Source organism: Schistocerca nitens, chromosome 10 (genome assembly GCF_023898315.1).
Source record: "Schistocerca nitens isolate TAMUIC-IGC-003100 chromosome 10, iqSchNite1.1, whole genome shotgun sequence".
Lineage (NCBI taxonomy): Eukaryota > Metazoa > Arthropoda > Insecta > Orthoptera > Acrididae > Schistocerca > Schistocerca nitens.
In genome coordinates this window covers 125,948,005-125,962,183 of record NC_064623.1, presented here as the reverse complement: position 1 = coordinate 125,962,183, position 14,179 = coordinate 125,948,005, and the positions used below count along the sequence as shown (strand labels likewise).

The 14,179-nt window shown below is 39.0% G+C and overlaps 1 protein-coding gene across 4 annotated transcripts in view; it reads left to right on the top strand.

Annotated features, from left to right (window-relative positions):
* Nucleotides 1–14,179, top strand: part of LOC126210457 (sex-regulated protein janus-A-like) — a 50,584-nt gene that overhangs the window by 15,874 nt on the left and 20,531 nt on the right. For all 4 annotated transcript variants that reach the window (XM_049939690.1, XM_049939689.1, XM_049939691.1 and 1 more), the window contains exon 2: nucleotides 7,514–7,649. In XM_049939690.1, coding sequence (XP_049795647.1) covers nucleotides 7,521–7,649 — 129 coding nt within the window. In that variant the 5' untranslated portion in view covers nucleotides 7,514–7,520. The remainder of the gene's footprint in view (nucleotides 1–7,513; nucleotides 7,650–14,179) is intronic.

The window sequence follows — 14,179 nt, the reverse complement described above, 5'->3', positions numbered from 1 at the left end:
CATCTGTCAACACCTGCTTTCTTTGGGATTGGGATTATTATATTCTTTTTGAAGTCTGAGGGTATTTCGCCTGTCTCATACGTCTTGCTCACCAGATGGTAGAGTTTTGTCAGGACTGGCTCTCCCAAGGCCGTCAGTAGTTCCAATGGAATGTTGTCTACTCCGGGGGCCTTGTTTCGACTCAGGTCTTTCAGTGCTCTGTCAAACTCTTCACGCAGTATCGTATCTCCCATTTCATCTTCATCTACATCCTCTTCCATTTCCATAATATTCTCCTCAAGTACATCGCCCTTGTATAGACCTTCTATATACTCCTTCCACCTTTCTGCTTTCCCTTCTTTGCTTAGAACTGGGTTCCCATCTGAGCTCTTGATATTCATATAAGTGGTTCTCTTTTCTCCAAAGGTCTCTTTAATTTTCCTGTAGGTAGTATCTATCTTACCCCATAGTGTGATAAGCCTCTACATCCTTACATTTATCCTCTAGCCATCCCTGCTTAGCCATTTTGCACTACCTGTCGGTCTCATTTTTGAGACGTTTGTATTCCTTTTTGCCTGCTTCACTTATTGCATTTTTATATTTTCTCCTTTCATCAATTAAATTCAATATTTCTTCTGTTACCCAAGGATTTCTACTAGCCCTCGTCTTTTTACCTACTTGATCCTCTGCTGCCTTCACTACTTCATCCCTCAAAGCTACCCATTCTTCTTCTACTGTATTTCTTTCCTCCATTCCTGCCTTTTGTTCCCTTACGCTCTCCCTGAAACTCTGTACAACCTCTGGTTTAGTCAGTTTATCCAGGTCCCATCTCCTTAAATTCCCGCCTTTTTGCAGTTTCTTCAGTTTTAATCTACAGTTCATAACCAATAGATTATGGTCAGAGTCCACATCTGCCCCTGGAAATGTCTTACAATTTAAAACCTGGTTCCTAAATCTCTGTCTTACCGTTATATAATCTATCTGGTTCTTCCATGTATACAACCTTCTTTCATGATTCTTGAACCAAGTGTTAGCTATGATTAAGTTATGCTCTGTGCAAAATTCTACCAGGCGGCTTCGTCTTTCATTTCTTACCCCCCAATCCATATTCACCTACTACGTTTCCTTCTCTCCATTTTCCTACTACTGAATTCCAGTCTCCCATGACTATTAAATTTTTGTCTCCCTTCACTATCTGAATAATTTCTTTTTATTTTATCATACATTTCTCCAATTTCTTCGTCATCTGCAGAGCTAGTTGTCATATAAACTTGTACTTCTGTGGTAGGCGTGGGCTTCGTATCTATCTTGGCCACAATAATGCGATCAATATGCTATTTGTAGTAGCTTACCCGCATTCCTATTTTTTTATTCATTATTAAACCTCCTATCCATTTACCTTTTTAAATTTTCTAACCTACCTGCCTGATTAAGGGATCTGACATTCCACGCTCCGATCCGTAGAACGCCAGTTTTCTTTCTCCTGATAACGACGTCCTCTTGAGTAGTCCCCGCCCGGAGATCGGAATGGGGTACTATTTTACCTCCGGAATATTTTACCCAAGAGGACGCCATCATCATTAACCATACAGTAAAGCTGCATGCCCTCAGGAAAAATTACGGCTGTAGTTTCCCCTTGCTTTCAACCGTTCGCAGTACCAGCACAGCAAGGCCGTTTTGGTTAGTGTTACAAGGCCAGATCAGTCAATCATCCCGACTGTTGCCCCTGCAACTACTGAAAAGGCTGCTGCCCCTCTTCAGGAACCACGCGTTTGTCTGGCCTCTCAATAGATACCCCTCCGTTGTGGTTGCACCTATGGTACGGCTATCTGTATCACTGAGTCACGCAAGCCTCCCCACCAGTGGCAATGTCCATGGGTCATGGGGAGGGGGGGGGGGGCATATAGGCATAGCAACATGAATAAGTTGGTGAAAGCAGACAGTTAATTGATCTTTTTTATTTTTTTCCCCCCTCCATATGAAAATAAGTACTTTTTTGGTATTCTGTGCATATGTATGCTTATATCTTCAGAAATACGTGTTTCCTTCAAAAATAGGTACTTTTCTCGTGATCAGCGCATGTACCCCCTAAACTGCATAAGCGCCCTTTTCGTTATTGCAGATGTTGGTTTTTTGGTATTGTGGGCTTGGTTTGAGCTATATATGTCGAGTGAACTGTACGATTCCTGCTGGCTTTGTGGCTGTAGCATTATGTCGTAAGTTGAGACTTTTGTTGGGGGTGATGTGATGTTTTGTATTGTTAAAATTAGGTTGTCCTTGCCCTAGACACCCTATTTCACACGGTTGTTCTGTAGTTTCATTTTATCGTTGAAGTGAGATTACTTTCACTGTTTCTATTTTTCTGCAGGTTTGTTGGCATGTGTACATAGTGACAATATTGTCGACATTTTGTATACTCTGGACATAGGCGTTTCTGTCATATTGATGACGTCGTGGGTCAAAGCAGATGGATTAAATCAGATACTTCCCCAATGCCAAGTTCTGAAGGTTTTTGATTCTACTGACACTGCCTTTGACTGGTAGCATTCTACTGATGTGGTGTGTGTGATATCCATGCACAAAACTTCCATACAAACACATGCGTCGTTTCACAATGCCGTAATTAGTGTCAACCAGTCAGTGGTCGTCTTCAGACTAAAGGCATGTGCTGAAGCCAACGGTAGACAGAGATCTGTTTCTGCTGTTGTTTTCAATGTTGTTGAGAACAGAATGGAAACCAGTATGGGTGCCTTTACCCTAAAGGCGACATCTGGCTTGTCAAAATTGGATACAGCATTGTGAAATGCTTGTGAGATTATATGTCAAGAAATATATAAAAGAATGTTAGATCCCTTATCTCTAAAACAGTATGTCATTCTTTTCCAGATTTATATTGCTTCTGTATTATTTTTAAATGCAAGTTGGGGAAGCCTATGGTTGTTTCGTTATGAGAATAGATAAAATTGTCGTTGCAGTGTGTGGTTGATTTCGATGAGTGACTTACATCCAGCATTTTGATGATGTGATAGGTGAAAGCAGACAGTTGGTATTGATAAAAATCAAGATTTCTGTTATGAAAGCTAGGACTAGTGGGTCAGGGAAAAAACTAACTAGTCTCTCGGTCATTTCAGAAAAAAATTGATATTTGCTGCATGAATTCCCGAATGTGTAATGGGTTTAAAAAACATTTTTTAAAAAATGTTATTGTTAACATTTAGAAACAGTGGCTATTTTTTGCTTTTACAGACATCTGTGGTTTTTTAAAAAATTCAGTACTGAGTTGCCCCAGACATTTCAAATAAGAATCATTAACTGGACTATAAATTAAAACCATGATAACCATGCTGAATGTATTCCTTAATATAGGCCCTACTTTTAATGGTTCAAACTTGTTGATTGCAAGCTAAATGAGCTCATTCTTTAAACTATTTAATTGGATAGATAAAAATTCTACTCATCAAGCGGCGGCAGAACACATACATAAAAGACGGTTGTAATTGGCAAGCTTTTGGAGCCAGTGGCTCCTTCTTCAGGCAGAAGGGTGGAAGGGGAAGTAATCGGGTGAAGGAGAAAGACTGGAGAGTTCTAGGAAAAGGGGAAAGTCACCCAGAACCGCAGGTCAGAGGAGACTTACCGTACGAGATGAGAAGGAAAGACATTGGTTACGGTAAGTCTCCTCTGACCCGCTGTTCTGGGTGACTTTCCCGATATCTACCCCTTTTAGTAGACCTCTCCAGTCCTTTTCCTTCACCCCTCTTCCGTCTTTTATGTGCAAGTTCTGCTGCCACTTGGTGAGTAGATTTTTTATCTATCCTAATTGTATTTTTTCAAAGTAAGAATAATTTCTCAGCCTTAATATTTATTGTGCTATTACACTACACAGTATAACTACTTCTTATAGTGAGAAGCTTACACAAAGTGTACACTATTTTTAAAAAATTGATTTTTTGAATTTTTTCATTCTTTGACCTGCAATATCTTTGTAAGGAGAGCAGATAAAAATCTGAAAATTGCACACTTAATGTATCTTCATGATATAAAACTTAAATTGGAAGTAACACACAGAAAATATTGTGGGGAAGGCTAACCAAAGACTGCGTTTTATTGGCACTACTAAGGAGATTGCGTACACTACGCTTGTCCGTCCTCTTTTAGAATACTGGTGCGCGGTGTGGGATCCTTGCCAGATAGGACTGACGGAGTACATTGAAAAATTCAAAGAAGGGCAGCACATTTTGTATTATCGCGAAATATGGGAGAGTATGTCATAGAAATGATGATGGATTTGGGCTGGACATCATTAAAAGAAAGGCATTTTTTGTTGCGACGGAATCTTCTCATAAAATTCCAATCATCAACTTTCTCCTCCGAATGTGAAAATATTTTGTTGACACTGACCTACATAGGGAGAAACGATCACCACGGTAGAATAAGGGAAATCAGAGCTCGTACGGAAAGATATAGGTGTTCCTTCTTTCTGGGCACTATACGAGATTGGAATAATAGGGAATTGCGAAAGTGGTTCTGCTAGGCACTTAAATGTGATTTGCAGAGTATCCATGTAGATGTAGACAAGCCTGTACAAATTTGTGTGTTGTCTTCCCCCCTTCCACCAACATTTGTTCACTCACACTTAGTTAATAATGAGCCCTTGAAGTGTGAAGTGTGCAGTTGAATAATGGAGTCTCAAAATCACGAGAAGAGTTTTTTTAAGTGTTGGTTACTAACCTTGAAAACTCGATAGTGCACCATTTAATTGCCAAAGTCAGTATAAATTTCTGAAGGACAAAAGCAAACCATGGCAGTTGATGAATGTATAGTTCTTGCTGACTTTCCTGAAAACTATTCCTTTGTTGTTAAAGTGAAATACAAGGCCGCCACTGGGTAAGCAAACAGGCCACAGTTTGTCCATTTGTGTTCTGCTATAAAGATCAAGATAAACTAGAGTCATAGTTTTTGTGTTGTAAATGATTACCTTGAACACAAAGCTACTGCAGTGCATGCTTTTCACCTGCAGTTAACAAACTACATAAAAGAGCACGACAATTCCATATAAACAAACTGATGTACTTCTCTGATGGTGCTGCAAGCCAATATAAAAGCAAACAAATATTAACATCTCCTTTCTCAAAGAAAAAAAGACTGTTGGCTTGGTGCAGAATAACACTTTTTTTCATCATGCCGTGGGAAGAATGAGTGTGATGGCATCAAGGGTACAACAAAGCGAGCTGTCACAAAAGCTAGTCTACAACGGACCTATGAGAACCAAATCTGGACACCTCAAGAAATGTTCAAATTCTGTAAAGAACAGGTAAAAGGGATTACGTATGTTTCATTAAATGTGAGGAAATACGAGAACTCTATGCCATTGTCTCGGAGGAAAGATTCAAAACTTGTCATAAGATTAAAGGCACCCGATCTTTTCATTGTTTTATACCTCAGTCATACAACTTGCTCAACTGTAAGTTCACATCAACATCCTCTGATAGTGAATGTCACCACTGTGGAAAACTTGTACCACTGACACTTCAAAATAGGACATAGTGGCTTGTGTCTATGGCGAACAGTGGTGGATTGCCAAAGTTGGTAACATTGCTAGTCAGAACCAAGATGTGGATGTTACATTTTACCAGCACCAAGAACCCCATTTAAAAAATTTGAAAAGGATCAATTTGAGAGGCCCGTTAAAAATGCATTAACCCTTAACTACTATGGTCATTCACAGGAACACAATTACTATGGAGGGGTCTCACAGACCTCATTTTTCTATTTTATATAGCAAACCAGAATTTTGCTGAATGTATGTAGTTTCTTGACTTCCAGGCATTCATTACACTTCTTAGAGGTGGCTTTTGTAGAAATTTGATTTTTTTTTTAAACACTGCAGTATTTTAAACACTTCGACCATTAAAACAAAGTGAAATCTGGAGTATATTTTTATTTTATGAGTTACGAAAATAACAGCAAATAATTTGCTCTCTACTCACACACAGATTTTGATCAGAGGGATTATATTATAAATTGGCAATATAACTAGGTGGAAGAATCAGACATGACTTACAATAAATTGTGTGCGAAGTCAGCTTTCAGTTTACGACTCACTGTGCAATGTAGAGCGAATATTTCCGTCAATAAGTCTATGAATGGAGAAACTTTGCCACCATTTTACTTCTAAAATTACAAGTAAAAACTAAATACGTGTCCTCATGTGCCACTGAATCATACTTAAGTCAATTTCCACCTGCAAACACTTCACACAGACCTTCCTGGAACACTCCAAACAAATCGGAACACCACACTGTTCACATGGATACCTTGTTTTCCTCTTCAGAGGAGGAGGGCAAAAGGTGCACATTTTTCGATTTTCGAATTCTTCTTTCGGTGTCTGAGGCTCATCTTGCAAGTGAAGACCTCTGTCTCACGTAACACACGTTGCACAGAAGGCCCAGCTTTCCCCTCCATGGAGAAACAGTAGCATGCAATAAAAACGCGGCACGCAAACACTATGGTACGTCTGTGAGACCACTCAAGGCAAATAATTACGAAACAAAGAGCAGCAACAATGCAAGAATGCTGGCACGTGTAGCTTGACAGCCAATAGGAAGGTACATGGAAGAGTCCATTTGGCTTTGCAGGGGTGTGAGAAATATCTCGACACAAAAATTAGTAGCGGTCTGAGAGACGGTCGATAGTAGTTAAGGGTTAAAGAAGTTGTCTTCTCCCCTGGAATTTATGACTGTGACTAGGCGAACATTTAACCCAGTGCCCGAAGTGAATGAAGAAATATCTCTGTTGTTCAATAAACAATGTAGTAAAAACACATAAGTTGAGAACGGGATAATGTAATGAATTGTCTCATTGTTTAAAAGAGTTAGCCTAGATATTTTTAAATTATGTAATTTATACACTTTTTCCATCAGCCCAGATATTGCAAACATTAAGACACATATTTTTGACATTAAACGTGTATTAAGGAATACATTCAACAGGGTGATCATGGTGTTAATTTATAGTCCAGTGTCTGCTGAAATAAATACCTCTTATATGAAAGGTCTGGGGCAATCCATTACTGAATAATTTAAAAAACCACAGACACTTATAAAAGTGAAAGAATGCTTGCAGCCTGAACCAAAAATGGCTGCTCTTTCTAAACGATAACCAAAAAAATTTTATTAAAAATATTTTTGAGTCCACCAAACATGAAGGAATTCACCCAGTGAATTCTTTCTACGAGGATGCAATTGTCTCTCTTTGTAATTTTATAGCTTTCTCAAGTATGTTTCGCTTTGGATACAATTAATTGATAGTTTTATGGTTTGGATGGTGCATGATCTTCCACGGCATGCCTGTATTTATTTAATAGGCACACATTTCAAAATCCAAATATTAGATCATTATTTCTCTGAAGGAAACATTTTTCCAGTATAAATCCTAGATGCAGAATTGTATTGTTTACATTGTGACTGCAGCACTATTCTTCTCTCACCTGTTGTATATAAATATTTCTGGAATAATTTTAACATCTGTTTAACAGGACACTAATGACAGCAGCAGAGAAGCTTGCCGCTGTTCCTGATGTGGATATCGACCCAGAAGGAACATTTAAGTATGTTCTAATACGTGTCTTTGGTCCAGAGGGTCCTGATGGCAAAGAACCAAGCAAATTAGTGGTCAGTAACTGGTAAACTAATATTTGGTCAACTTTGTGATACATTATTATTTGAGAGACACTCCTTAGCATCATTTTTCAATTTTCTCAGTTGAATTTTTCTTTTGATGTTGGTGACTTGCAATGGGGAATTGTAGCCTAAGGTTGGTTGGTTATCTGCATAAAATAGTGTTTCAGTGTTTACTGTTAAATTGGAAGTGAGATGGTGGATGGTGATACAACTGAAAACATACAAAAGATTTTCAGTGAAACACTGTTGAACTACACAGTTATGACCCTGTGTGCTATGGTATCCTTGCCAGATAACGTTGACAGGACGTGAGAAAGCGTTCAAAGAAAGGCAACTTTTGTTTTATTGCTAAGAAGGGGGAGTGCGCCATGGACATGCAGTGTGTATACAACCCGGGAGATCCAGGAAAAACCCGGGAATTTTTTAGAATTCCGGAAATTTTTCATTGTTTTTGTTTTCAGTTAAATTTTTGTAATTTTGATCGGTAAGAACCGATTCTCTAACAAAGGATATTACTGTGTCGCGATACTGCAGCAATAAAACATGAACGAGAGAAAAAAAACGAAAATAAAACTTAAATTGCAAGGGAAATGCGCCATATACAGCAACAAAACACTGCTCATACAAGTGTCTGCCAACAGCAAAATGCGTCAAAGGCTTTAGGAAGACTGTGCAATGCTTCATAACAACAAATTGCCTCCACTGAGCGTGACATCACAACTGTTTGCATTAGATACGTTTTAGCAGTTACGAGCGGGATCATGCGCATGCACAGTTGAGTAGTACCTTCTCCCGCTTCTGGCTACAGAAACGTGGCTGTCGGCTGTGTAAGCAGTCGCAGCTAGATGCTACCGGGAAAAATTTTACTGGAGCGCCCAAGCTGCCAGATTTATGCATGCGCAGGAGGTCCAAATCATCTGGGGGGGGGGCAATTTCATATTCTTGAGGGGGGGGGAAAAAAACCTTGTTTCACAAAGCGACTAGCATCCAGCACACGTTAGTTTGTTAGTTTATCGATTATTCATATTACTTTGAAACGCATCCCTGTTTGTTTTTGAACATTTTTAGCACATTCTAAGTTGATTTTGAATGAGTCGTAAGTTGATTTGTGAATGCGTGCATAGTGTACATGTTTCCTCTGTCAGTGGAATCTGACAGAGCTGAGCGGAGTAAGGCTGAACGGATAATGCCAACCGCTGTCCGATTGTGTTGTTGATTGGGTTTGCGAATGATGAGCGTTGTTATAATTACTGGCGAAACCCATAGACTCAGACTACAGGAGTGGAAATAAACGAATAACAGGTAAGAAAGATTACGTATTACCTTCTCAGTGTATCCAAGAAAATGAAATTTTGACAAAAAATTTTTGGGACAGATCGCCTTACTAGTAAGGGCCAGTTGTACAGTCCCCGGCTAGCAGCTGCTTTAAGTTCTGTTCTGGAAGAAGCACGGAAAATGCGTTGTATGGACATGTAACAATGCCTAACTGGAGAATAATCGCGGGATAGCTAAACCGGTGATTCTGGTCGAGTTAATGAAGTTAACCAGCAAATAAGCTTTTTTTTTTTTTTTTTTTTTTTTTTTTTTTTTTTTTTTTTTTTTTTTTTTTTTTTTAAAAAAAAAGAGAGGGACAGAATGTCAAACTGGCCAACTGTAAACAGGAGAGGCACCACAGGACATTTTAATTTCCATTGTCCTGAATATGGTTTGATGGCATCCATTATAAAATATACACATTTCAATTCCACAGAGTGAAGTACAGTGACGTGCGATAGAAGAATGCTGTGGGAGGAGCTGAGGCACTGCACTTTGGCACACTTATGACATGTCTTACATTTCCTCGAACACATATGTTGTATGCATCAGACCCTTCAGAAAGATGTGCGCTACAAAATGAACATATTTTTTAAAATTCTAATTTTTTTTTTACACATCCTATCTCAAACGCTTGATGGAATGGCGGGGTATTGCCCCAGTTCGGAAATATTAGAGATCCAGGACTGATGTGCAGAGCAGTCTGAATTACAGTTGGGAAATGGGTAGTCTCCATGTGACCCTTGTTTACATTTAGTGATTTTGCTGTTTCCTCTTCATTTACTGCTCCCACGTCAAATGAAAACAGAACAGATTTCTGTGGCCGGGAGCTATCAAGTGAATTAAAATACATTCACATAATTACAGAAGGCTAAAATGTGTTATTAGTTGCAGATTTTATTTTATTTCCACCTCTCTGACAGTCAAGCATTAATTGCCTTGCAGAAACAATGAAGTTATTTTTGTTGGTTTGCCAAAGAAATTTTCTTTCATTAGTCTTTTCCACTAAGGCAGACAATATATTTGAGACAAAGTGTTTAATTCCACACACTGTGTTCGCTGCATTTCAAGTGCACATTTTCAGCTTCTAGAACGTTCGGCATTATGCCATAATAAAGAACCAAACATGAGATAGCACAGTACTGGTACTCCAAGAAAATTTACATCCCGAAAACCACATTGAAAAGCTTAATATCAGGTCGTAGCCTACTTCACTGGGAGTCTGGACATACGAATGTGCACTTTAAAATTGCACATTTTAGTATGGGTCACGAAATTCCGATTCTCTTGGAGTATCCTCTGATGTCTTGTTTCTTTTATGACATAATGTAAGATATTTTAATGTTTTACACGTACGAACATACGGGCTCCCTACGACATCATAGCTGCGCGAGTGCGGTGATGCCTGTCATCTGGCGTTCTCTGGCAAATGCAGAAACGAACCTATTTCTAACAGATTGTGGGAAAATATTTCGAATGGTGGTTTGAAAAGCGTTACCATCAAAGTACCATTCTAGCAGTTACAACAGAACTATGTGAGGTAATGTACGATGAATTTCTTAAATCACAGAGTGTTGTGACTCTCATTTAAAAATCAACTCTTTGATGATAAGCCATTGAGATGAATTTTGAGCCTGGAAGATCAGACATTTATGTCGTTATTAAAAATTTTACTGGCATGTTTGTGTGATACATCTTAAATTGTAATATGCGCATAAAAGACCAACATTGTATGTGAAAGCTTAGCTTCTCTTGCAGCATATTAATCTTATAGACCAATATTATATGTGAAAGCTTTGCGTTTCGTGTAGCAACACTATTTATATTAATTTAAACTGTTAACTTTTTCTGTTTGTGTGTTCACGCTACTTAACAGTGATGTTGCTATTGGTTGACTACATCACGTGTCCTAAGCTCTGAATACCTGCTATGATCGGCTGGCTAGATCGCGTGACATGAGCTATGACTGGCTTACAAAAGCACATCCCACTCTCAATTTCAATGCTTCGGAAAGTAACATGCGGTGTTTGGTGGAATTCGAATTTATACTTTCGTAATACGAAAATATGCAGCTTACATGTTGCTGCACATCAAAGATCTTTCCAAAACACATTTTTTTTTTTTTTCGTAAAGCGCCAAGAAATACTACGCCCGTGTATAAAACCATAATCATTCAAAGGACTTATAAGTTATACAGTTCCGAGAGAAAATATACTGTCAGTTAACGGGGAAAAAGTATGTTTTCACCTGGGAGAAAGTGTATTTTTGACCGAGAAATCCGGGAATTTTTTTCCTTGTCCGCATATACCCTGGCATGATATACGAGTTGGGCTGGCAGTCATAAAACAAAGGTGTTTTTTGCTACGATGAGATGTTTTCAGGAAATTTCCTCTGAATGGCAAAATATTTTGTTGACACCCACCTACATAGGGAGAAATTATTATCGTGATAAAGTAAGAGAAATCAGAGCTCCCACAGAAAGATTTAAGTGATGTTTTTCCCCAGTGCTGTTGAAGAGTGGAATGTTACAGAAATAGTCTGAAGGCTTTTCAATGAATCCTCTGCCGAACACTTAAGGATGCAGGGTACTTATAAATGGTGGAAAAATCAAAATTTTTTTAATGACTTTATTAAATTCTATAGTCTTTCCTGATTACATTGATATGTACACTGTAGGGTTTGAAATGAAAAATGACCTATACATACCAAATTTTAAAGTTATGGTCATGTACGAGGTGCGACAATAAAGTAATGAGACTGATCTTCTTTGCAAGATGTGGCAACCCTGCAGGCTTGCGTAGGCACAATATGTGTGACGTTGGTCTATAAGCTGCTTCTAGTCCAAGCAGCACATTGATGCAACTGCTCAGTCATGAGTTGTGCTGTAATAAGTTAACAAGTGTTTGTGTCTCTCATCACGGAAGTGGAACTGCATAATATTGCGCAACAGTATGCCATTTCTTTTTGCATTAAATTGGGTGAAAACGCGAAGACAACTTACAGTGATCTTAAGAAGGCTTTTGGAGAGGAGGTTATGTCAAGAGCTCAAGTTTTTCATTGGCATAAAATGTTTAGTGAAGGCAGAACAAATGTTGAAGATGAAGACCGCAGTGGACGACCGTCAACCTCACGGACGGATGTCAACTTGGCCAGGGTGTGTGAACTCATACGATCTGATTAAAGATTATCGATGAAAATGATTGCAGAAGAACTGAACATCAATCGATGTCAGTACAGCAATTTTTTACCTCAAAACTAGTTTCAGTACTACCAGAGCCACCTTATTCACCAGATATTGCTCCGTGCAACTTTTTTCTCTTTCCAAGAGTCAAAATGGGGATCAAGGGACACCATTTTCAAACAACACAAGCTGTCCAAAAAGCTCTGACGAAGGTCTTGGAGGATATTACAGAAGATGAGTTTCAGAAATGTTACCATCAATGGCAGAAGTGCTAAAAAAAAGTGTGTGCAATCAGAAGGGAACTACTTTGAAGGAGACAACACTAAAATTGACTAAAACGGTAAGCAACATTTTTTTTTCACATCAGTGTCATTACTTTATATTCGCACCTCGTATACTGCCATGCCCCCTTTATTTCTGTTACAGAAACCAGTATTATTTTGAAAAGAACTGTGCACTTTCTTTCTGTTTCCAGCGATTACATGTATATGTATGATACATTGTATATGTTGGTAACAGTGCAGGTTTCTAGCGTCTGTAAATGATTATCTTTGCAAGTATTTACTTTTGTGTTCTGAAGCAGTTTGTTCACGTGTTAATAAATGTTTGTTTCCCAAGTGCTACATATGTTTGTGAAAATACATATTTTTTAGTGTGCAATAAATACGATTTATGCCACCCATCAAGAAATTCAATAAAAGGAAATTCTGTGGTAACCAGTTCACAAACAAAACAAGCCACACTGTTGAAAGTAACCTACGTGTCAGTTCTTCAGTGAAGAAATTCGCACATGGCACGCCTCCTGGTGATTCAAATTTTTGTGTTAACAATGATGCTGTTTGTAGTGGATTTGTTGTTGTTGATGTGGGTATCTTATCTTCTTCGATAAAGGAAGTGGAAAAATGTAAACAATGTGATGGTGTAGGCAGCCTGGAAATAACTGAACAACAAAGTAGCAGGGAGGATTTAGCGTCAAAATTATTTGGTCTGTGTAGATCCTGCAATAAATTTACCTCAAAAATGACTTAGAACATTGTGCATAATTCATATGATGTGGATTTGAGGTTAGTGTACACAATGCCTGCAATAGGAAAAGGAAAAAAAGGCTGCACAAACGTTTTGTCGTTTGATTGACCCTCCTCCTCCTCCTCCTCCTCCTCCTCCTCCTCCCAGTAGGTTCAGAAAGTACATAAGAATACTTTTAGGTTCCCCTTGAACCATGGACCTTGCCGTTGGTGGGGAGGCTTGCGGGCCTCAGCGATACAGATAGCCGTACCGTAGGTACAACCACAACGGAGGGGTATCTGTTGAGAGGCCAGACAAACGTGTGGTTCCTGAAGAGGGGCAGCAGCCTTTTCAGTAGTTGCAAGGGCAACAGTCTGGATGATTGACTGATCTGGCCTTGTAACAATAACGAAAACGGCCTTGCTGTGCTGGTACTGCGAACGGCTGAAAGCAAGGGGAAACTACGGTTGTAATTTTTCCCGAGGGCATGCAGCTTTACTGTATGATTAAATGATGATGGCATCCTCTTGGGTAAAATATTCCGGAGGTAAAATAGTCCCCCATTCGGATCTCCGGGCGGGGACTACTCAAGAGGATGTCGTTATCAGGAGAAAGAAAACTGGCGTTCTACAGATCGGAGCGTGGAATGTCAGGTCCCTTAATCGGGCAGGTAGGTTAGAAAATTTGAAAAGGGAAATGGATAGGTTAAAGTTAGATATAGTGGGAATTAGTGAAGTTCGGTGGCAGGAGGAACAAGACTTCTGGTCAGGTGACTACAGGGTTATAAACGCAAAGTCAAATAGGGGTAATGCAGGAGTAGGTTTAATAATGAATAGGAAAATAGGAATGCGGGTAAGCTACTACAAACAGCATAGTGAACGCATTATTGTGGCCAAGATAGATACGAAGCCCACACCTACTACAGTAGTACAAGTTTATATGCCAACTAGCTCTGCAGATGACGAACAAATTGAAGAAATGTATGAGGAAATAAAAGAAATTATTCAGATAGTGAAGGGAG